At 47.6% G+C, this 24,415-nt stretch overlaps 2 protein-coding genes across 2 annotated transcripts in view; one reads left to right on the top strand and one right to left on the bottom strand.

Annotated features, from left to right (window-relative positions):
• GABRA3 (gamma-aminobutyric acid type A receptor subunit alpha3) overlaps nucleotides 1-24,415 on the top strand; it is a 606,794-nt gene that overhangs the window by 177,818 nt on the left and 404,561 nt on the right. The gene's annotated exons all lie outside the window — the stretch shown is intronic.
• GABRQ (gamma-aminobutyric acid type A receptor subunit theta) lies at nucleotides 600-24,415 on the bottom strand (the record flags this gene model as incomplete). The annotated part of the gene is made up of 9 exons (XM_082376204.1): nucleotides 600-9,666; nucleotides 10,255-10,502; nucleotides 11,724-11,876; nucleotides 12,420-12,557; nucleotides 13,168-13,250; nucleotides 15,050-15,270; nucleotides 16,919-16,986; nucleotides 22,114-22,202; nucleotides 24,267-24,415. The coding sequence occupies 9 exons, from the start codon at nucleotides 24,413-24,415 to the stop codon at nucleotides 8,698-8,700; spliced, it is 2,118 nt and encodes a 705-aa protein (XP_082232330.1). The 3' UTR covers nucleotides 600-8,697.

The following is a 24,415-nucleotide window of genomic DNA, read 5'->3' as shown; positions in this document are numbered from 1 at the left end:
CCGGGACTGCCCAGGGCAGTCGGCAGGGGCGGGGATCTGTGGGGTCCCCTCTGTCCTCCCTCAGGGTCCTCAGCTTGAGCTCTGGCAGGTCCTGGGACGCCCCCTGTGTTGACCCAGGGCCGGACCCTCACACCAAGGCCCTCACTGTCCTGAGACCCCCGGTGGGAATCTATGGACAGCACATCAGGCCACCAAGCCCAGGGCTTCCCAGGGCTGAGATGATCCCGCTGGGTTCCCTCAGCCCTCCCTCGGCTCCTCACCTTCCCTCCCAGCTGGTCGGGCCCCCCCCCCCGCCCACCTGTGTTTGGTCCCCTGAGGCCCAGGCCCTCCGCAGCCAGGACCCCTGAGAGGGAAGCGGGGGTCGGGGGTGGCGCTTATTCCCACAGCCCTGCCGGGGGTCGCTCAGGGCTGACAGCAGGGCCGACCTGGATGCCTTGTGGCCTCCGAGTCCCCCTCATGGTTGTACCGTGACTCCTGGTGGGGCTGGGCTCCTTCCCTCTGCCGACCTGGCCCCGGCCTCCCTGCCCCAGGCCCTCCCCGCCCCCTCCCAGGGGCATCAGTGCACGTTGCATCCGGACAGCATGCCGGGGGGCTCCCAGGGCTGTCGGAGGGCCGCAGATGCATCCCCTGGGGGCCCTCAGTCCTCCTCTGGTCCTCACCTCGACTCCAGGCAGCACCTGGGCCCCTCCCTCTGCCCACCTGAGACTGCGCCCCGCAGACCGAGCCTCTGACCCCCCGAGATCCCTGAGGAGGTGGGCGGCGGAGTGGGATGGGCAGCCTGACAGCCCGGCCCGGGGTGCCCCAGGAGTCCCAGTAGGGGGGGGTTGCATGCTGGGGGACCCTCTGTTCCGGGCCTGCTGGACCCCTCCATCCTCACTCAGGAGGGTCTTCCTCAACCCCTGAGAGTAAGGCTGCAGTCCCAGCACAGATGCTGGATGGGGGGCTGCCGCGCCCATGACCGTGGGGGGAGCACAGAGAACCGCACACCGTCCCCTCGGGGCTCCTCACCAGCCTCCAGACTTTGGAAACCTGTTGTTTCACAAGGTTTCTTTTCTACACGGAAGAGGCTGTGTTGTGGGATTTGGGGAAGTCCTGTTGTTTTCAGGTTGTCTAACTTTACATTGTCCAGTGAAATGATTTTTGTTTTCTGAACCCTCTTTTCTAGTAAACAATACATTTTATATCTCTACCAAGTTTACTTTTAGAATATATCTATATCTATATCTATATCTATATATATATATATATACATACATATATATGTATATATATAATTTCATGAAAGAATACCTACTCTTACTCTCTGTGGTTCACTCATCAATCTATTGTCTGGTTGTGTGATGGGGTAGAGTGTTTTCTGCTCCTTGGAAAGGAAGGTGCGTGTCTCACTTCCTTAGCGAAGCATTCATGTATTCCTCTATGGAGACAGTGTCAGGATGGGCACTGTCCTGGATCCCTGGCATACGCCAACTACAACCATAGTAACAAGGTGGTCTTTGCGCAGGTGCAAAGTTGTATCCTGAAAGAGGTAGACCAACATTAACAACAGAAAGATATGTTTGTCTTGTGGTGATGTAGGTATGCCACTCAAATCTCCAGCAAGAGAACCTATTGTAGGGGGCATAGTTGCTTGCCAGCCCCAGTTGAGTTTGCAATGAGGTCACACTTCCCCCTTGGGCTGCTCTCATCCAATGATTCAGCATGACAGGGATAGTAGTGTTGGCTTGTTCCAGCCTGAGCAGGACCAGAGGGTTCAAATAATTATACGAGCAGATAGCTCAGATCCCCATATCACCCACTACAGTTGCACCAGCACCCCTTCCCCAGCTTGCACCTATGACCATATAGCGTTTCTTTAGGCCCTGGCTGGTTTAAGCATGAGCTGGTGCAGTATGTGGGTACAAGTTGAAAATGGATAGTGGTATTGAAAGAGAGCGGGGACGGAAAATCTTCCTAATAGGCAGAGATTTAAGCAGTGCACCTGGCCTGGGGTGAAAATGGGCTGGCTCCTTGGTTGGGGCTAGGAAAGGAGAGGATTTGAAGAGGCCCCCTAATGAACAGGGTCTTGCCTAAAGCCACACAGAGAATTCCAGACAGAAGGGAGGGCTGGGGTCCACTATTTCCAATAAATTTTTAACCTCCGTCCCTCATGTGATATTAAAGGGAGACTCTCTAAGAAGATGATTTGTAATTGAAATTGAGAGATTTACAGTCAAGGATGCAGAACTGCATTCAATTGTAGCAAGTCTTAGCCTGGCCATTGGCAGAGTTTATGTTCAAATTATGGCCCTTGCTCACTGTACAGTCCCTGAGTTGCTTCTAGACCATTGGAGAGAAACTTGAGTCCCATGAGGAATAGGTCCTCATCACCCATTACTTATTTTAAAAAAGTTTTATTTATTTTTTTGGCTGCATTGGGTCTTCGTTGCTATGCACAGGCTTTCTCTAGTTGTAGTGTGCAGGGGGCTACTCTTCGTTGTGGCATGTGGGCTTCTCATTGTAGTGGGTTCTCTTGTTGCGGAGCAGGGGCTTTAGGTGCGGGCTTCAGTAGTTGTGGTGCGTGGGCTCAGTAGTTGTGGCGCATGGGCTTAGTTGCTCCCTGGCATGTGGGATCTTCCCGGACCAGGGCTCGAATCCGTGTCCCCTGCATTGGCAGGCGGATTCTTAACCACTGTGCCACCAGGGAAGTTCCCCCATTACTTTTTTTTTTTTGATCTTCACTTTTTTTTTCCCCATTTTCTCCTATTGCTATTAAACATATCAGTATAAAAAATGTGCTTAAGGTTATTATAAAGTAAAATAATCCTTCCTGAATCCTGTATACTTTACTAATTCCCTTGAGTGTCTTATCAGGAAGGGAGCTTGGGAGAGACCTGGTTGGGGGAAGTGGCACCATGGCAGTACTAAGGGGTCCTGGGAGGCCCTGCCAGGGCTCAGAGGCAGCTGAGCCAACATGGGAGGCTGGGAAGAGACCTTGCTGAAAGCCTGGAGAAGTTGTAGCAAGGGTTCTTTCACCCTGAGAGTTAGGGAAGCTGTAAATGGGGAGGGAGACCACATCCCCCTTCTCTTACCCCATATCCATTAAGGTGGTTGTATAGTTGGTGGGTAGCAAGTTACAGTAGGACCATTCAAGGGTCACAACTCCACCTGGGGTTGCAGGCCAGTTTCAGAACCTGAGTTATTGGCAAGAAATTATCCAGCAGAAAAGAACTCAGTAGCTAAGGGCTTACTCCAGACATACTGTGAAAACTACCCTTTTACCCCCAACTGCATTTTCTCTTTCTGTATGTCCCTGTGACAACACCAGCCCCCAGACCCTTGGGCAGATCAGACCTGTTGGGTGTGAATGCACAGCTCTCCTGTCCTGCTTTGGGTACAAAAGGGACCACAGAGGAGGGGACATTAGGTCTGGGTTCCTGCTGCAACTCCAAGGTTTTCAACAAAAGGTGCTTGGAGGCGGGCACACTGACAAATGTGGGCCACAGCAATGACCTTCTGCAGCATCAACAGGATGTTTTAATGTGACTCTGCAAACTTTTTAAAACCTGAGCACACCGTTCTTCCCACCTCTACAGGGCTTTCTTGCTTTTTATTCTGCACATCCACATTGGTAATGGAGATTTTTAAAAATTTTCTTTATGAAGACCTTTCTCCCCCAGCCCCCCACCCTGAATGGAAATAAGTGTACACATTGTATTTGACACCACCATGACTTGCCGTGTTTTAAAATTTTTGTCTTAAATAATTAGAATGATTTGTGCAAGAGCATAAACTATTTTCAACTGTGACATCATTATTTCCCCTCCTCTTGAAAACTATGGATTCAGATATCCCAGGGTATGGGGAGGTGGGTGTGCAAAGCTGTGGGGAGGCAAAGGTGATGAATGGAAGCCAGAGGCTTCCTGGACCCAGATGAAGGTCCCTTCCAACATAATAGAGAGGAAACGCAATGACTCATATGTATGAGTATTTGCAATTATATATATTTATTTTCCCCTTTTGGCTATTTACAAACCTTTATTTCAGCATATTTTCAGAAGCATAATTTTATGTTTCTTCATGTTTTCCTTTTTAAAAGTCAGGATTGGTCGAGGTCTTTTTCATGCAAAAATGTGCATTTAATGAGGACAAAGAGGGAACTGGGTCATCTTGGGGGCTCTCTGCTGCTCTGGGCCCTTTTGCCAGACAGACCATCCAGGACACATGGGTCTTGGTCTTCTTTCTTGATTTTTACTGCCTGGGCCCAGCACCACTCCTGAAGACCTGCACGTGTGTCGTTTTACTGTATTTCATCTGCTTCCAGAATGGCACTGCCTTGGCTACCCTCTGAAGAATTCACTTCCGCTGATGACTATTGAACCCGGAGATGCAGTCCGGCAAGATGGTGGGTACAAAGTCTTACATATGTTGAGTCAACAGAGGTGACCCTGACCAACTGGGGGTATTTCATAATTGAAGTATATCAGGGAGACACTGTAACGCCCTCCCCCCTCCCTACCCTGAAAACCTAACACTGATAATAAAGATTTCGTATTGATCACAGGACACGATACAACCTACACAAACACACTGCACTTTCAGTAGGACAAGTCACGATTTCCTTTGGTGGTCATCACCACAGCAGGGTACCATGCAGGTGGATAGCTTAGTGAATGCATTCATTAGTTAATAGCTCAAAGGATTAGCTCTTTTATGTACAGAATAAGGAAACTTCATTAGGAATGGCCACAGTCTCAGCAAAACTCAGCTCTAAAGGTGCAAACACTTTGCAGCCTTGCTATTAACAAGATGACATGGATTGTAAGAATACATTTGACAAGCTCCAGTAAGACCCAAGAGATCATCTGTTATCTCTGCAAAGGTGCCCCACAGTGGCACATGCAAGAACTTCGTAGGAATCGTGTCACACATCCCCACAACAAACTGACACATTAAAGACACAGAGGTCTCCTTCCCGTGGTAGTGGTAGAGGAGCAATATTAGGGGGAAAAGAAAGAGAAGGTGGGTAGATGAATAAAGTCCGGGCTGCTCCATCCCAGACTAAGCAAGACCCTTCCCTCTGCCCAAGCTCCAAATTCTCTGTCACCACAAACACTCTCTGATTGAGTTAGTTGGTGTGAGATGAGGAGTGGGAGGGGATGTAGGCAGCCAGCTGGAGGACGACGTGCTTGTACAGCTGGGGGCAGCTAAGGGTGGGGCTCAACCACGACACTGATGACAGAACACACAGAGAACGAGACAGGGGAGATCTGGCAATTTTCAGGCTAAAACGACCAATTCTATGGCAAACTCAAAGGTTCAAGTTTCTGATAAGGTGTCATTGCCAAACCTCCGCCTCACCTTGACACTCACTCTCACACAGTGTGAGTCGCAGTAGTTCAACTGCTCTCATTGCAGCACACTAGGGCAAGGTATTCTTTTTTAAAAGTATAATATTATATCTAGCTACATGGATCTGTAGAGAGATTTACAACTGGCCTCTCTGCCCTTCCTCTGCGCTCTGAAGACTTCCTGAGCATTTCTGCCAGATACATCTTAAAATCTTTTTTTGTCCCCACTCCTCCAATCTATCTGTATGATCTCCTCCCAAATGAACTGCTTGCCTCCTGCAGGGCTCAAAGGCACTCCTGGGTCCTGGAAACCCAAATCCAAATCAATCAACCAATGTTTAGGCCCCAGGAAGCAAGTCTTTCAATAGCCATGATGGGAGCTTCAGATGTGAGGTCATTGCTCTCCCCGCAAACCTGATTTCTCTGTGAGGGGTGTCCAAAAAGAAAGAGGCTATCTTTGACATTCCAGCAGCAATTTTCTTGTTTTTAGCTGTCTCATAAGATTTGTGTGTGTGTGTATGTGTGTGTTTGTGTGCGGATATGAGGGTAAACGTGTGATTTTGCGTGTGAACATATGTGTGTGTGGCTGTATGTGTTTGTGCATATCTGTGTGTATATATGTATATGCTGCTGAAGGTGAGTGCCCATGTGTGTGTACATGTATATGTTACTGTGTAGGTCTCTGTGGGTGTGTTAGGATGCTATATTTGTATGCTGTGTGTATAGAAAAGAAGAAGAGACAAGCTGGGCTGATTGAGGTAGTCAGTCCCTGAGGGCTCCTTTGCACTTCTCTCCTTGGTCAGCCCTCTCACCCCTCTGACTATTCTTTCCCTGGAGGGGGTGGAAGGAGGGAGCTCTGGCCTCCAAATCCAAATCCAAGGCTGAAGTGCAACTAACAACCATCCCAGGATGGGCTACCGAAGTGCCCTTTGGTTCTTTGCCTCCAACTGCTAGCAGCCAATCCCCTGAGCCGTTTCCTCATATCACCCACCTGCTTGCAGCTGGCTCCGCCCTGACATGTGTCAGACTTACAAGGTGATTATAATAAAAGGATGAATTATAAGGGCTATATACAACGCCCTCTCCGGCTCTTTAGCTCTCCCACCCCATTGTGTACATCATATTTTTGTTCTTACTGCATCTTCAAGGCTTCCCCACCCCAACCCCTACCTTTGTTACTCCCAAACACGTCCTTCCAGGACAAAGCAAAATCTCTGAACTCCCATCCTAGCCCATGATTGAGCATTTCCTACCTCAAGGCACTAAATTTTCACTTCCTGGGACTACATTCACTTCTTCTGCGTCTTCCATCCAGGAGACAGCACAGATGGGTGGAGGGAGGAGGAGAAGAGTGGATGGGGACTGGGAGACACTGCTCCCCGGAACAAGGGAATTGGAAAGAAATGGTCAGTTAAATAGCCCGGCCAAATACGACCCCCCTTATGTGGGAACAGGCCAAGGGAATTCTGGTGGTTCTAGAAGAGCCATCAAAAGGGAATGCATATGCTTTCACGCATATTTCCTTTCACACCTATTCAAATCAGATATATAAACATAGGTATGCACACATGCACTTATACACATGCACGCAGAATACACCCATGTGTGTACACACAAGCACACACATACATGTCATAAGTTTACACACTCTTTCACAGGGGTGCACACATGCACACACATATGCATCTACATGTGTTTATATATACAATCTTGTACACACCAATATAGATTTACACTGATGTACATAGAACTATACAGCTTCTCAAGTGGTTGTATGTGCACATAGAACTACCTTGATGCAGACACACACCCAGGTATACACAGAAACACAAATACAGCAACACGGTTAAAAGCATAGGTGGCTGAGGGGCTGCAGTAGAGGCTGCCTATGGAGGAAGGAGGAACATAAGCTGAGTGCTTGGCGAATCTTGCTCCCTCACCTCCTCTGTCAATGAAATGGAGCTGCTTGGCAAATTGGCATGCAGGCTACTGCCCACTTCCCTTAGGAGCCCCATCCGGTGGGCAGTGCCCATGTTCAATGTGCTCGGTTCACACTCATTGGCTGGTCACTGGTCTCTTTCTGCTGAGATGCTCCAGGTGCTGTAGGATGAGGTCTGATGCCTGGCACATAAGCAGAACCTGATGGGGCACCCCCTGTTGTAAAGGGGAGGAGAGACAGGGGAGCACCTCAGCTGACAGAGTTATGAGGACAAGAAGAAGGAAGAGCACCCCTGGATTCATGTCCTCAAGCATGGTACATAAATTCCATTCTTTCCCCCTCAGAACACTGGGGACAATGTACTTTGCCTTCCCTGGCTCACAGGACTCTTGTGAGGGTTCAACAATGTGATGTGTGGGTAAGCTCGTTGACACTTACTATGCACTAGACAAACAGAAAGAATCAGTATACAGATTCACAACAGTTGTTCATCTGCTATTCTAGATCAGATGGTGAACTTTCCAAACCCTAGTCTTCATTCACCAAATGCTTGCACTGTGTCTAGTGATCAACTCAGCACGTGACCTAGACAGATGTATTGAGTCCCCATTGTCAAACATTCTGAAGCAGAAATATACGCAAGAGAAGTTCCAATCCCTCCAAAGATGCTGCCTCAATCTGAGTAATCTCCAACCCAACATCATTCACCCTCTGCGAGCTCCTGCTGGGAACATGCTCTCTCACTTACCCTGACATTTCACTCAGCACCCCTACCCACCCACCCACATTCCATTCCCAACCCCGCACCACAACACCACACTCAAAATACAACAGAAAAAATAGTGGGGGAAAGGCACTTTCAAAATCCCCCAAGTTCCCCAAAGCCAGCCGCCTGCATTTGTAAGAGATGGCTAGCCCTTCCCCAAGCCAGTCTGGCTTTCTCCTGTAAAACCCTAAGCAGAGGGTGAGCAAGGACCATAATCCCTAGGAGGAAAAAAAAACAAAACAAAACAAGAAAAAAGTAATGAAAAAGAAAACTCAACACTTCAGTGGGACAGAAAAGCCCCCAGAAATGTTTTTGTGTACAGGGCTTGGATCCTTTCTGTCCCCCAGTCTGGCTGCTCTCTGTCTTCTAAACATTTCCATTTCCAGGGGGCTTTTCTGTGCTTATTAGATGTTAGAAGGCTTTGAAAACGTGATACTATTCTGAAGAAAAGGGAAATCAATGTGCTATTTACCTCCAACTCCTCCTCAATCCCTTTCCTTCCAGCCAGAACACAACCTTTCCAACTACTCCCCACCTCATGTTTATAAAGAGAAAGGTGGAACTGATTCAACTGCCCAAATAACCACAAAGTAAAATGAAAAAAGAAAAGAAGGTAAAACGGAACCGAAAGGAGCATAGTGTCACTCTGGGACACTATGGAACTAATAGATATGGTACACCCAGTAAACAATGTTGAACACCACAAAGGCAAGAGGGAAGAGGAGCCGGGAGCACCGGTCGACCTTAGGGATGTAGTCAGGGTGAAAGAGCTTGGAAGAGAACCCTTTACTGAAGGAGCACCCAGGGCTTGGGGGGGAACCGTCATCAGACTCCGAGTTACTGTTCTTGTCTGGATCAAAGCCCATAACATTACCATAAAGGCTCCAGGTACTGTCAACATTACACTTGAGTTGCTTCTCAAGGTCCAGGTAGCCACTCTCAACTCTGACGTCATCAGGCAAGCTACGAATGTCATGAAGGGTGCTATGGATCTCATCAAGGGTGTTACGGATCTCCTCAAGTTCGTAGTTTGCTTCTTGCACACGCCTCCGGCCGTGGACAAGCAGATGCTTCCTACTGGGGCCATGGTCTTGGCTCTCATTGGAGTCGGAGCTCTCTTCAGGGTCTTCTGGGTCACAGGTCTCAGCACGGCCATGGGCCTCGGCACGGTTGCGGATTTCAGTAGGAATAACACTGTCATCAGTATCAATACCATTAACGTGAATGCCATAGCTGGGCACGGCCTGCTCTGAGGTGGACGGGAGGTCACTCAGGCTTTCTGCAGTGGCCAGCCAGGACTGGTCCGAGAGAGAAGACAGTGAGCTGAGGCTTTCTGAGGAAGCCAGAGGTGCCTGTTCTGAGATGGAGGCTAAAGAGCCGAGGCTGTCTTCGCTTGCTAGGCCAGCCCACACCCGTCTGGAGGGAGGAGAGCCATTTTCATCTTCTATGTGAAACTGGTCATCCTTTAAGGAGACAGTGGATAGACTCATGAGGTCGAATGCTGCATGAACAATCACTTTCGGGGAGCATGGGGGTGGGGGACTTTCCTCATGAGCACTTGTAACATGACTGATGGGCTCTTCCACTGAGAAAGCCACCTCTTCTTCCTGGGGTCTCTTGTGTGCAAGGTGCTGAGGAACAGGACCGAGAGGCTGTTAGCATGCAAGGGAAGTTCATGGCTCTTGCTGCCCCCCTGGGGCAGCTGCTCCCTCTGGAGTGCTGTGTAGTGGACAGAGGCAAGACCTCCTCAGGCAGGTGGGGGTAAGTTCCCTGTAAAGGAGGGACATTAACGTACTGCCAGCAGCAAAAGACTCAGCATGGCTTTCGGAGTCAAAAGAGCAAAGGAAGGAGGGTTAGGTCAGCCTCTCTGCTGTCTCTTCCTTTCAGCTTCCCTGTGTTCCCTTTCCCTCTGGCTCCATTGCCTGCCATTGGAGGCATGCTAAGTAGACCGGATGTGAAGCCCAAAGGTCTTGGGAAATCTAGCTCTGCCACTTATGACCTTGGACAATGACTCAACCTATAAAGGAGTGACGATAAATTGTTCTACTTCTTTCTTATCTGGAGTGTGTGTGTGTGCGTGTCCGTGTGCGTGTGTGTGTGTGTGTGTGTGTGTGTGTTGTATGAGGATTAAAGGAGCTAAGGAATTTGAAAGGGTCAAGTGCTAATCTTAGGTTTAAGAAGTGCTCAAGGAAAGCAGATTGTCAGTCAAAAAGCCAAACCTGCATCGCCTCTTGGTAGCGGTAGCGGGCCATGACTCTTTGGGCTCTTCTGAGTTGCCTCTGAGAGCGCTGAGGTCCTCTTCGGCTGTAGAAAAGATAGTTGATGTAGACGTATTCTAGCAAGGACAGGAACACGAAGAAGAAGCATACGACCATATAGATGTCAATGGCCTTGATACAGGAAAATTGGGGGAGTTTATTCCGCAGATGTGAGTTGATGGCGTTCAGGATGAGCATTGAAGTCAAACCTATAAACAATATAGCACAGGGTTAGTCCCCTCAGGTGGCTGAAGTTCTTGGCAAGCCATCAGGCCCACATCCCACTGGAAGGGAGCAAAGGCCATCTCTGAGACTGGGAGGGCCCTCAGCAAAAGGCCTTTAGCTTACCAGGCTTAGGGCCCTGGCTCAATTGCTGTCTTTGCTTCTCCTCCCCCATCTTTACACCCATCCTGTACTTCAATAGTTTAGTGATTTCCCATTGCTCTTAGGATCAAGTCAAAAATCTCCAGCCATGGTTTCACAGTGATTTACACGTCCAGCCCCGTTTTGCCCTATGATGGTCCTTTCCCCTTTTGCCTGCTAGTATGTAAGCTTTCCTGTAGTCCATCCCTCAGAAGGTTTTGTGACCCCTAAAATATTACGTAAATATAAAGGTTTAGCCTAGCGTGTGCTTCTAAAGAAGGAGGCTGAAAAGTCTGCCCCAAAGATGGTGAAGGAGAAAGCAGACCAGGGTCTGGGATACACAGGCATTCTGCAGAGTGGGACCAAATAAATTTGGGAGCTGATCTCTTTAGGCCCCTCCTTGGTACTGCTCAAAAGCCTTTAAAAAAAAAAAAAAGGCTTTGATGCTCCCCGTTGCTTATACATGAAGTTCCAACTGCTTAAAATGGAATTGCAAGTGCTTCCCAAGTCAGCCCAAGCTGTCTTTCTGCTACTCTCCCCACTTCCCCAGCTTGTGCTCCAGGCACCCTCCTGGAAGTCCTCAAAACCCAGTTTGAGCAATACTTTCTTGGTGCAGTTTTAGCCGATAAGACCTGGGTCATTACCTGGGTCATTTCCTCCTCTGGACTCTGATAGCATTTGTCTCAGCATTCCATTAGACACTTGCCAGGGGCAGCTCGTCTAGAAGCCCTCTGCTGCCTAATTGGGCATTTTGATATGTTGCTTAATCAATGTTTATTGTGTTGCATTTCTGGTCTAAATTTGTGACTTGTCCATTCATTTATGTATCCAGCAAATAATGAATTCTGGTACTTTGGACCCAACATACCAAGATCCCAACCCTGATGTTTTTTTCACATCTGTCTCCAATGTTGGTCTCTCTGCTGTGGATTGGCTGGGCACCTGTAGCGTGCCTGTTAGGTCCCATCTTGTTTCCTTGCCTGTGCAGTCACACACTGTTCCTTACTCTCAACTTTTTTCTGAGCAAGACAACCCAGGTTCCTTCCTGGGATGGGAACAGGACCTACCTACTGACACCCTGGCTGCAGAGGATTCATAGTTCATCCAAAATGATATCCAGGAAACAACAGTGGTGAGGACAGTAGGCCAATAGATCTGCACAAGGTAGCTGGTGACTTCCCTCTTGACCAGGAACCTCACTATCAGGCGCACATAGGAACCTGGCAGGGAGACACACTGGTATTAGGGTGGTAGGGCTGAGGGGATTTTCAGAGTAAAGTACAGGATGATGGAGGGGAAACCAATGGCCAGTTCAGCCTCTAATATTCCAGTCTTGGCAGTATGCAGACCTGACCCCATTTGCTGCCTAAAGGCCAGTGACAATGGCATGTGTCAGCAGGCCCATATGGTGTAGCAAGTCTGCTATCTCTTCCTTCCTTCCTCACTTTCTCCATGTCAACTGAAGTTGAAATGGGAGAGACATGAGATATTTCAAAGCTACAACAGATGGAAGGGGAGAGGCTGGCCCTGGAAGGAGGCCTGTGGAGTGTCAAACCTGGCCAACTGTTTCCACGCACATTTCCTCATTGGCAGAGGGTAAGCCATTGGGACTTTATGAAGGGGGCTTTGGAAGGTGTCCAGAACAAGAACGGAATAGGAAAGAAGGAAGAAGAGAGTCTAGAGGTCAAAGGCAGAGGTCACCAGGAGTTTCCTAGGGTACAAAAGAGACAGGAGATAGGAGAGAAGGAGGGGGTCAGACCCACCTGTGTAGAAAAACACCTCTTTGCTAGTCATCGTCTTTCCCAGGAAGCTGAACTGAGGGATGTGCAGCTTCTCAGTACCCTGGATGGCATTCCCATTGCCTTCCCAGTATAATAGGATGTCTTCAACTGTGTAGCCATCTAGGAGGGGGAAGGAAACAGAGTTAATCTCAGAAAGCAGGCATAGGCAGATTTCACACCAGAGGAACTTGTGAAAACCAAAGGATAGTTGGAACCTGCAATATTGGGGTACCTTTGTGTTTTGTGGGTCTGAGCATAGGGAAGGGGGGCACAGGGAAAGAGAACTCTCAGTTTGAAGTTTCTTATCCAGGAAGGAAAGCACAGCAAAGAGATGTGCTCCTACCCATTAGCTTGTGCACAATTTTCCCATAGCTAGGCACATTTCCCTATGGGACTCTTTATAGCCTAAAGGCCACCTTCTCCCTGATACCATATGTATATATACCCCTCTCTGTCTGTCTCTCTGTCTCTATCTATCTATCTATCTATCTATCTATCTATCTATCTATCTATCTATCTATCTATCATCTATCTATCTATCTATCTATCTATCTATCTATCTATCTATCTATCTATCTATCTATCTATCTATCTATCTGGGAGAGAGAGAAATGGGGGAGGAAGGGAGTAGGGGAGATATGCAGGCCCTCTCGCTGTCAAGTTTGCCTTTGGCTTCCTCATGGCCCCAACCCCAGGTAGGGAAAAAAGGGGCCTTGGGAGACATACGTACAGCTTTCCACCTCCAGCTTGCAGGTCTGCTTGTCCAGAGGGAATTTTTGCAGATTCATGGAACAAGCTGCTGTGGTGGTGAGTCTGCAAAGGAAAAGCAAAAGGAAGAGAAAAGTGAGTCAAACCCAGGCAAGTAACTGTTCCTGAGAAAACTGAAGGGGTGGGGTGGGGAGAGGCACCCCAAGGACTGACCCACCTAACACCTTCCCACACTGCCCACCTTAGAGCTGGGACCTCCTTCCCTCCCTTTCTTCTTTCCTTCTTTCTCCTCCCCACCCCGCCCCCACCCCTCACTCTTCCTTCCCTCCTAGAGGAAAGATGAGTTGCAGTTGTGTAAGGAGGAGAGAGGGAATTTGTATGTGACAAAGACACCCAAAAGTCTGGTAGGACTTACACAGATGACAACAGATGTATGGCATATCAGGAAACCTCAGGGTGTCAGAATGGGAAGGGTCCTTGAGGAAACTGAATGCAGAGACAGAAAGAGGACTTTCTTGCTGAAGGAGCAGCAAAGCTGTCAGGAGGAAACCGCTACACTGAAGCAGCTGAAGCACCAGATCTGATGTGGCGTGCCTGTGTGTGGCGTGCGGGTACCAATGTGGGCAGTGGCCCCGGCCTACCTTTGGCCATGGGAGCTGCTCCGGCAGCAATCCCATCTCTGTGCATCGGCTTATGAGGGTACTGGGGCTTAGCAAAATGCCAGTGGGTGTAAATGGATAGGAGGGATTAATATATCTGAGGTGAGCTATGGAATGGGACTTCAAGTTGTCACGTGGTAGGTCCAAGAGAGGAATCTGAGGAGGGATCTTGGAAGACCTGGGGAAGTGGGAGAAGTGAACAATGGGGAAGAGGATAATTAGAAAAGTTCTTTGCAGCCCCAGCTGGGAAGCTCTGGCCCCTTCCTTGTCCTGCCTTTCCCAGTTGCTGATACCACCCTTGTCCCTTTCAACTCTTGAAGTGATTTCCATTTTGTACAGTGGGTAGTGTGTGTGTGTGTGTGTGTGTGTGTGTGTGTGTGTGTGTATTTCTCTCCCTTCTGTGAATTCTACATGAACATTAATCAGCTGAGGCCCCCTTTGTGACCAGTGACCTGTTCCCTGTAAGCTTTGTTGTTCTCTGACTCCAGTGCCTTGGTCCATGGGAAAGTGGATGGAGAAAGAAGAGGGAAACAAAGGGATACAGCAAGAGCACCCCAGAGAAAGAGATCCAGAGAAAGAGCTGTACCCTAGTAGCTACCTCTTGGAGAAATTTTCTGAGCTAAATTTATGTCTCATGCTTGTCTTAAGAGACGGTTTGTAAGAGATGAGGCTGTGCGGAGGGCTTTGGTGACCGTCTGCTATGCTATAAATAGGCCAGTGAGGAGCTCCAGTGTGCACACATTCTGTTTGTACAAAGCCATAGGCAATAGACGCACACTGTGCACCCTTGGGTCCCCTGCATGTTGCATATATGATCAATGGCAGAGACCAGTCCCCCTCCTTCACTGCATGGGAGAGAAAAGACACAAATAATTAACAGAATATACATTCAATGCTAAGGCAAGGGAGAGCTCTTCCAGTTGAGAGTATCAAAGATGATTTCTTGACAAAGAGGGCATTTGAATTAGGGACTGAAGGATGGGAAAGCTTCAGACTTGTGGAAAGAGGAACGGGTCATTCCAGACAGAAGCAACAGCATAAGCCAAGGCATGGGGACAGGACAGCCAAGGATGGCTGTGGGAAACTCTGAAGGTTCCACTTTGACTACTGAGTGAGGGGGGCAGTGAAAGAGAGATTTGGAAAGCAGTGGGCTCCTCTGTGTGTCCCTTGGAGAGTGTTCATGGGATAATTAGTGGGAAGAAGGTAGGCTGTCACGGTGATCCCCAGGTCCCTGGGGAAACTCACCGGATGCCATACCGCACCGTTCCATCTGGCTGAAGCTGAAACACGCGATTTTCCACAGTCACATCATGCACAAAAGCATCCTTGCTATTTAGAAAGTAGCAGTCAGGGACCCACAACTTCTCAAGCATCTGATAGTCCAGGGTCAGGTTCAGATTGGTCTCATGGTATGCTAAACGTGGATCTTTCCAGGTCTGATGAAAAAACATTGTAATAGTATAGTCCTGAGGAAAGAAAGGTAAATCCTAGTTGTAAGTGAGGTTGCCCAGCTTTCTGTCCTCAGTGTTTGTGTGTATGCAGGTGTATGAAATACATCCTAAATATAGATGCGTAACGAAACATATGTAAGAGTGTTCAATGTTACGAATAATAAAACGAGCCCCATATAATTAAAATTCAGGTTAAGAAATAGAACGTTCCCAATAACTATCAATCTTCAACGTGTCTCTTGCAGAACATATTTCCCACACCTCCCAGCAGTAACCATTATCTTAGATTTTAATGATAATAATCCCTTGCTTTTTCTATTTTTTCTCTATGTTTTCCTAAGTTTTATTGTCTATCTATTTCTAAGAAACATAATGCTTAGTTGGACTTATTTAAAGTTTTTTTCTGAATGGAATCACACTCTATGTATTCATAAGTTGCTTCTTTCACTCAACATTATGTTTGTGTGTTTGCTCAGGTGGATGTGTGTAATTAAAATTTGTTCACTTGCACTGCTGGATACTATTCCCTTATATGAATATACTACATGTATTATTATGTGATGACACCATACATATCAAAATCGCAATGAAATAAAAACTATAAAGCAAAATTCCAGTTTATACCCCTATAAAGTGCAGATAAGAGTTCCCAATGCTCCTGCCTTGCCAACATTGGTATTGTCTGACTTTTGACTTTTTGCTAGTCTGGTGGATATGTAATGGGTTCTCACTGTGGTCTTATTTTGCATTTCACTGATTAATAATAAAGTCAAGCATCTTTTCATAAGTTTATCTGCTACTTGGTTTTCTTCACAAAAGTGAAGTTCTTGTTTAAATTTTCTGATCATTTTTCTATTGCTTTAAAAATATTCTCCTCAGGAATAAAGATGCAGACGTAGAGAATGGACTTGAGGACACGGGGAGGGCGAAGGGTAAGCTGGGACAAAGTGAGAGAGTGACATGGACTTATATATACTACCAAATGTAAAATAGATAGCTAGTGGGAAGCAGCCGCATAGCACAGGGAGATCAGCTCGGTGCTTTGTGACCACCTAGAGGGGTGGGATAGGGAGGGTGGGAGGGAGACACAAGAGGGAGGGGATATGGGGATATATGTATATGTATAGCTGATTCACTTTGTTATACAGCAGAAACTAACACACCATTGTAAAGCAATTATACTCCAATAAAGATGTTAAAAAAATAATATTCTTATTAATTCACAGGAATTATGTGTATTTTCAATACCAGTCCTTTGTGTTGCAAATATTTTAGTCCAATCTGAATTATCCTTTCAAACTTGTCATACTCAAGTTTTGCTTTTTTATTTTGCAAAACAGAAGTGCCAGAAGTTTTGGCTAAAGAGAATATTAATATAGTCTAGTTACCAGTATTTCTTTTTATAGTTTGTGTTTTCTGTATCTTTTTAAAAAAGTCCTTACCTATCTCAAAGACACTAAAAGAATAACCTATATTATATTTTAAAAACATCATAAGCCGTTCACTTTTATGTCTGTAATACATCTGGATTTATTTATTTTTAATTTCAGGTGGCTGTAGTTTCCAAAACCTACTGTGTTCCTCCATGTGGCCTCTGCTGCAGGTCAGAACAACAGGCTTATGACCCTGCTCCTTGTCTCATGGCTGGAGCTGACACACTTACCATAGTCATTTCTGAGATCTGTTCAATACTGGAGACATAGATAGATACTCCCACTGGCACAGGGGCACCTACAATACAGGAAGACACTATTACATGCAGGGTAGGAAAAAGGGTAAAACATGGACTCAGGAGCCAGACTGCCTGAACTTTGAACCCCATTTTGGCACTTACTAGCTATGTGACCTTGAATAAACTACCTAACCTCTCTGAGCTTAGTTTCCTCATGAGTAAAATGGAAATAATGATAGCACTTATCTCATAGTTAATGCAAGCCAAGCACTTAGGGTAGGGCCTGGCTCACAATATGCTGAAAAAAAAGGGTCAGGCCAAAATGAAGAAAAAAATAAGGGAATGAAGCACTCTTTTTCTAAACGTTTTCTTGATAAAAAACTTAAGAGCAATGAGCCCCAAAGCAAGATTTGTGGTGCGCATGAGCATATTTGTGTGAGTTCATGTGAGTGTGTCCATGTGTGAGCGAGTGTGTGTTTTTGTGTGAATGAATGCGTGAGCTGTGTGCATGAGTGTATGTGAGCATGTTCACATACCTGAGTAAATCTGTGCGTGTATTCATGTGCAGGTGAATGTGTCAGTGTGCACATGAGTGTATGTGAGCATGTCTGTGTGTGAGAGAAGGCATGAGCATGTTTGTATGCTTGAGTGTGTTGTGTGGGAGTGAATTATGAGTGAATGTGTTTGTGTGATCACGTATGAGAGAATGTGTGACTGTGTGAGTGTATGTGAGCTTGTTAATGTGCAAGGGAATGTGTGAACATGGGTGTGTTTGTGACGTTGTTTGTATGTGTGTGAGTGAATTTGTGAGTGTTTTCATGTATGTGAGCATGTTTCTGTATAAGTGAATGTGTGAGCACATTTCTGGGTGAATGAATGTGTCAGCATGTGTGTGTATTTGAGTGTATTGTGTGGGCGTGAATATGTAGGTTATTTGCGTGAGCCTGTTCACTTGTTAGTGTATTTGTGAGCATGTCCATGTGTGAGTGAATGCATGATTATGTTTGTGTGTGTAAAGCTGTGTTTGGGAATGTAAGTGAACTTATGGGTGTATGTATGTGTGAGTGAGCATGTTCATTGTGTGAATATGTGAATGTATTTGTGTGTGTGACCTTGTTCACATGCAAGTGATAAGTGTGATAAATGATTACACTTCTACACTCACACCCATCACACTTATAACTGTGAGTGTGTAAGTGTGGGTGTATGTAAGCATGCTTATGTGCTTGAGAAAATCTGTGAACTTGTCCATGTGAGTGTGGCTGAATGTGTGAGTGTGTTTGTGTGTGAGTGAGTGTGTGACCATGCTGACGTGCAAGTGAACCCATGAGCATATTCATATGTGTTAGCATGTCACTATACAGGTATGAGTGAATGTGTGAGCATGTCAGGTGCGTGTGTTTCTGAGTTGGTAAATGTGTCGACATGTTTGTGTGTGTGTGCATGTGTGAGTGAACATGTGGGTATGTTCATGTGTGTGAATGACAAAGCATGTGTGAGTGTGTGTGTCTATGTGTGTGAGTGAATTTGTGTTTGTATGTGTGGGGATGTTTGTGTGCAAGTATAAGTGAATGCATGAGCATGAGCATGTGGATGTATGTGGGTGTGTGAATGAATTTGTGAGTGTGTTTGTGTATGTGAGCATGTTTGTGTGAGAATGAATGTATGAACATGTTCATGTGTGTATGCAAATGTGTGAGCATGTGTGTTAGTGTATGTGAGGGTGTATATGTGTGTGAGTGAATTTGTGTGTTCATGTGAGTGAGTACATGGGTGAGGGTGTTTGTGTGTGTTAATATGTAACTGTGATTGAATTTGTGCGTGTACATGTGCATGTGTGTGTGTGTGTGTGTGTGTGTGTCTCTGTTTCTGCCTCCTGGCTTTCTTTTTCAGGACTAGGTGTTAGTGCTGCCCATTCAAATGTGATAATGGATGTGCAAATGTGTACTAAACTATAAAGTACTGTGGAAAAATACATTTTAATTGTTTCCTCATTGACTCAAAACTCTCTTCACCGGGCCTCACAGCTAAGCCATTATTCTGTGTGTATTACATCACGTTGCTGTTATGGAAACACGTGTGACGCTTCCAATTCAGCCTGCTGGCTTCACTGCAGGCTGGCTGACTAGAAGCTGAGCTGCACAGTGCTATTGGGAACCCACGTATGAATGGCAGCTGAGAAGTAAATGGGCCTCCGTGTGAAGGCATAGCATTCACAGCTATGTAGTGACAGGGGTTTCTAGAAAGGCAGTTTTTTTTTATTACAGCCTTTCAGAGTCCCCACATGCGTTTAGATGAGGATGGAGGCTGTGTTACGCAGGCAACAAGCCCCAGAAGGGCCAGGCAGTCATCCCCTCAACTACCTCACTCTAGTGTCAAACTTATAATCCTAGACCATTCTGTGTCACTCAGGCAATCCAATCACTTACAGCAGAATCCTGGGGACCCGAACCCTAAAGTGCCAGGGCTCAGCTTTGTCCAAAGACTCCCAGTTGAAGAGGCAAGTGAGAACTGAAGTGCAGTCCACATTCCCCTCACCAAGGCATGAGTCTTGGCCCAGGATTGTGGCCTGGAGGAAGGGGACCTGGGATCTTTTTCTAATTTATCCACCTAAATTAGGAGGGAATACCTTATGTGCTAGTAGTGGTCAGAACAAGAGCTTAGCTAAGATATCCCACATCCTTACAAGGATAACAGAGGGGAACAAGATGCTTCCAGGTCAGGTATCTAAATGCTATCTCTGGGGTGATGGCCTCTGTCCCATATTCCGTCGCTGTCCTTCCTGATGGACTCAGGAAGGCAGAAAAAGTGGGAGGGGGTAATCACTTCCCTCCCTCTTGGAAACTTTGCTACCCCAACTCTACTTCCTCCCTCGCATCCATCAGAGTAGCAGAGGAAGAGGAGGTAAATGAAGGAATGATGAAGATGTCCCATTTATTCCTTCACTCCACACCTATGTCATACCAGGTGATGGGCTAAGCAAAGTCCTTAGGGGCCTGCCTTTTGCAGCACTATGGAGTCCCACTTCTCTTGCTCAGAAAGAAGCAGCTTTGTTAACTTTCCCTGGCCCCTCCTCCTCCTCTTCATCCTCCTTCTCTTCTCAAGGAAGTAATGTCTCCCATTTGAACCTAACCACAGTTAGGTCATGTCTCTGCATGTGGGGGGCGTGTGCGCCTGCGTGTTAAGCTCTGAAACTCTACTTAACTTCAGACACAGAGGGAAATTTGATTCTGTGTCTAGTGGGAGTCATGGGCTACCCCAACTCTAAACCCCCTGGCCCAGCTCTCCAATTGACTGCCTCCCCGCCACGCAATAAAACAGCCCCAGACTTAGAGCCTGTAGTTCCTCCTTCTGTCTAAATGCTAGAAGGTCCTGCATTGTCCTTGCCCTCCCACCTTCATCTACTGTTTGGCCAAACTGGGGACCCAGCTATTCCCATACTCCCCAGGTCTGCATGCCCATAAAGCTTAGGTAACCCAGGAGGTTAGGCATCAGGTGTAAACAAATCCAACTTAGCTAAAAAAATGGCGGTGGGGTGCCTTGGAGATACCATTGGCCAGCCTCACCTGACAATCCCCAGAGGGTGGTCCTTGCCTCTGTTCTGTCCCCATAGCCCCGGATGCCTGCAGAGATGGCAACCTGAAGCAGTGGGGAGAATGTGCTTGATGTACTTGAATGGCTGTTGGTTAGCCTTTGCTGAGAAATAGGAAAACAATGAATGGAGAAAATGTAACAGCTACACCCTTGACACCCACTGTTGCTTGGTGCAACTGGTCCAAAACCAGTGTCATGCAATGGAGTGCTCGCTGTGCCCTAACACCTGAATTCCTATAATGAACGAACTTACCTTCTGCCCTCTCCACTCCAGCCTCCCAGTCCCCAGTGCACACTCACCTTGGGTCCAGGGACTGCACGGCCTTCTGCCCTCACACTTGGAGGAAGCAAAGCAGCAAATGGGATACCAGTCAAATGTCCCACCTCCAAACCTAGGGCATAGGGCGATCAACTTGGTTTTCAAGGGGGCTCCCTAGGCAAATCACAGAGCCCTCAGTGGTCTAGCACAAAGGCAAGTGCTAACAGCTGTGTGCCCTTTAGGGTGGAGGCTTTGTGTATTCAGAAGACCTCTATTCATAGGTACAAATGTGAATATTAGCATTCATTAACCCTTTAGGTTCGATGTCTAGTTCTACCACCTGCAGGAAGGAGAGTGCTTTCTCTGACTTAGCCGCCCTATTTTTTAGCTCTTTCTCTGTTTCCTTTGAGCCAAAATGTGACTAACGTCTATTTAATGCACCCTTCCTCTTGTCTGTCCTTGGTCTAGGTTTCTTGGGCGTCCCTTCAGCCAGAGAATGCTATTCCTGTTCTGTGGGGTCGGGGAAGGTTGCCTGTCACTTTAAAGCTGTGTGATGGAAGCCAGTCACCCTTTCCAAAGCCAGGGATGGGGGGAGGTGAGGCTAGGCAGAAATAAGAGGAGAAATTGATGTATTGGCTTCCTGGAGGTTTGTATTTCAGTTTCCTTGTCATTTCTCATCTTTGTGCTTAAGATCTGAGTGCTAGGCTAAGGAGTTTAGACTTTATTTTGCAGTTAAATAAAGCCATCAAAAGTTCCTGAGGTGATCAGGTGGGATTCATAAAGATCACGCTGACTGCAGTGTGTTGAATAAACTGAACCTGGTAGGAGCTGAAGGCTTGGGGAGGGGGACCAGAAGCAGAAGTGCCTGGGACCCAGGTGGGTGAAGTAAACTAGGCAGAGAAGACCATGCCCTTAGTTTTAAGCCAGCTGAATGGGGTAAGTGCCCAGGGTGCAAAGAATGTGTTCACAGGTGGAACACGTGTCCTCCCCATAGATGGAGCAGAAAACTCTAGCATGAGAAGCACACCTGGTGTGATTAGTGCTTCTCCAGCCACCCCAGGGAGTGTGCTTCAGGCTCCGTGCCACTGTAAAGGAGTGTGGAGGGGGCAGAGGCCTCTTGCATTAGAAGGCAGAGAAGTGGGAGAAATTCCAGGGGCAGAGTGAAAGGCCTGGGGGTTGGGGGCCTGGGAGTGCTCTGCTACAGGTCTCTGCAGGGTCGGGAAGGTGGGGTTTGGAGAGGCACAAGTGTCCGGTCTAGAGGACTGCTCCTGGTCAGCTCGCTGGGTGGGGCTGGCTTGTTGTGTCTCAGCTCTAGTATCTGGACGTGTCTTACCTCCAAAATTGGGCCTCAGACGGACGTCATATTTCGACAGCACCCTGTCCAAAATCTTGTGAACCATAGCTTCATTTGCACAATTTTTGCTGAAACAGAGAAGTCATTGGTAAATATTGGTCATCAGTGAATGCCACACTGCTTCTCAGAAAACAAACAACAAAGAGCACCCCAGGCATCAACTTGCCAGGGCCTTCCCTCCTGCACACATGCAGACATATACAGCCATACATGTACACGTCTCTCCCCGCTCCCCTCCGTCCCTGCAGTGAGTCAGCCAGAAGCACAGCATGACGCAGACTCCTCTTTCCCCCTCCTCCTCCCCAGCTTTTATCCAAAGCGTGGGGCCTAAAGACTGGATCCTTGTTACCAGGCAGAACTGGGGGTGGGGGTGGGGGGAAACTGTAGGGGAAGTGGAGAGGAGAGGGTGTGGGCAGGTGTGAGCCCTCACATAAACGTATTACTTCAACCCCCTAAGGAGCCCCACTTTACCATCAGCCTGGATGCAGCTTTCCAGGTTGGTGGGAGTCCTCTTTCCAGGGGCACCTGATTGCCCCAGGAAAGGTCATCTTTCACCCTCAGTACTCCCATGAGCTGAGCCCACCAGTCTATGTTCTCTAGCTCAGTCACATTTCCCCTACCTAGGCTAGGGCCAGCATTTTGTTGTCACGTCTATGTGAATCTTGCTTTTGTACACCTCTGTTTCTAAGACTTGGCATATTACATATGACACAGAGAGAGAGCCTTGCTCATGTAGCAGAGTTTTATGACCCTCATAAATCACCATTTTTGATTCTTGGGGTTCAGGGCTGTCCTCAAAAACACATGTATTCTTGGAGCAGGCATCTCTTTGGCTAAGCATGTGCTTCCAGCCTAGACGTGTCTTGGGTGAGCACATGTAAATGGACCCAGCGCAACCCCGCAGAGAGCTGGCCTTTCCAGAAGTCTCTGATGTGCTCTCCCAATTCACCTAGTCCTTCATGGGGGGCTCTTTTCCCCAAAAGGGGCTTGTGAATGAGAATAGGCCCTGGGCATCACTATGACTCTTAGGATCTTTGATGCATTGACTATGGAACATCAGCCTCTGCAAATCTCTCGTGTGTGTGTGTGTGTGTGTGTGTGTGTGTGTGTGTGTGTGTGTTCACTAGCGCAGTTTGGTATGTTGGGTTGAGGACATTGCAGAGCTGTCTGCTGGAACCTTGCCCAACTATCCCCCCTTTTCCTAATACATGTTCATTTCTGGTTTGCCATTTAAAAAAATTATTCTCAATCATCTTTTAAAAAAAATCTCATCATCTTTAATGACAAAATTTCAAACTGTGCACATGAATGATTCCTGAATTAAAGCAACGCATTTCTGCCTGTTTAGGACCACACACACATTATCTATATGCCAGCGCTCAGGATCTGTGGCCACCACAAATACACATTTCCATGTGATCTACATGTAAAGCCTGACTGTTTAACATCTCTTCAGTTATTTGCAGACCCAAACAAACTTGAAATCAAACAGCTAATCTTCAAATGTTTTCACAGGAAGCAAGTACAAAAATGCACCCATCTCAGGCCACAAGGTTATATGCTACACAGCCACCGATCGCACTGTCTGGGCTACGATGAGGTTGAGTCAATAATTTCTATCTGCAGCATCGGAAAAGGTCCCTCACTACTCAACACACACATTCAGGAACACACGCACGCACCTCATGGAATAGAAAAAAAAAATCCAGACTCAAACAGGTGTCTCTACTGTCTATGTTTTGTGAATTTCTCATCACCCTGTACCCCCATCCCCCAATCCTACAGGTGCCAAAGGACGTGACTGGGAAAAGCTACTAGGGGCCTTGGTCCCCGGGGATGGATGGCAGACCTTGGGGTGAGAGCATCTTTCCCCCCACCCCCCAGGGCTGCAGTTTGGGCACACGCAGGTCTCTGTCAGGTCAGGCGCCGCAGTAACAGGTGGGCTGAAGCACAGGGCCCCCGGCGGCCCCCACTTCCATCCCACCAACCTCCAGGGACCTGTAGGCAGAGCCCGCACGCCAGGGCTCGGCGAGCCCGGGTCCAAGTCTTCCCCAGCCCGCTCCGTCCAAGAGGTCCGAGGCTGCCCGTCCTCTCCTGTCGCCGCCATGCCCAGCCTGGCGGCTCCCGCTTACCACTTGAAGAGGTCCAGGACGACATCGGGCACGGCGGAGGAGAGCTCGAAGTGGAATTTCGGGGCGGGATTCAGGTCGTTGCCCTCCGCGAGCCAGGCTCTGACGAGCAGCAGGAGCACGGCGGCTCGCAGCGTCCCACGGATGCCCAT

The sequence above is a fragment of the Balaenoptera borealis genome, assembly GCF_965194805.1.
Source record: "Balaenoptera borealis genome assembly, chromosome: X".
Taxonomy (NCBI): Eukaryota; Metazoa; Chordata; class Mammalia; order Artiodactyla; family Balaenopteridae; genus Balaenoptera; species Balaenoptera borealis.
This window is presented reverse-complemented; position numbering and strand designations above follow the sequence as displayed.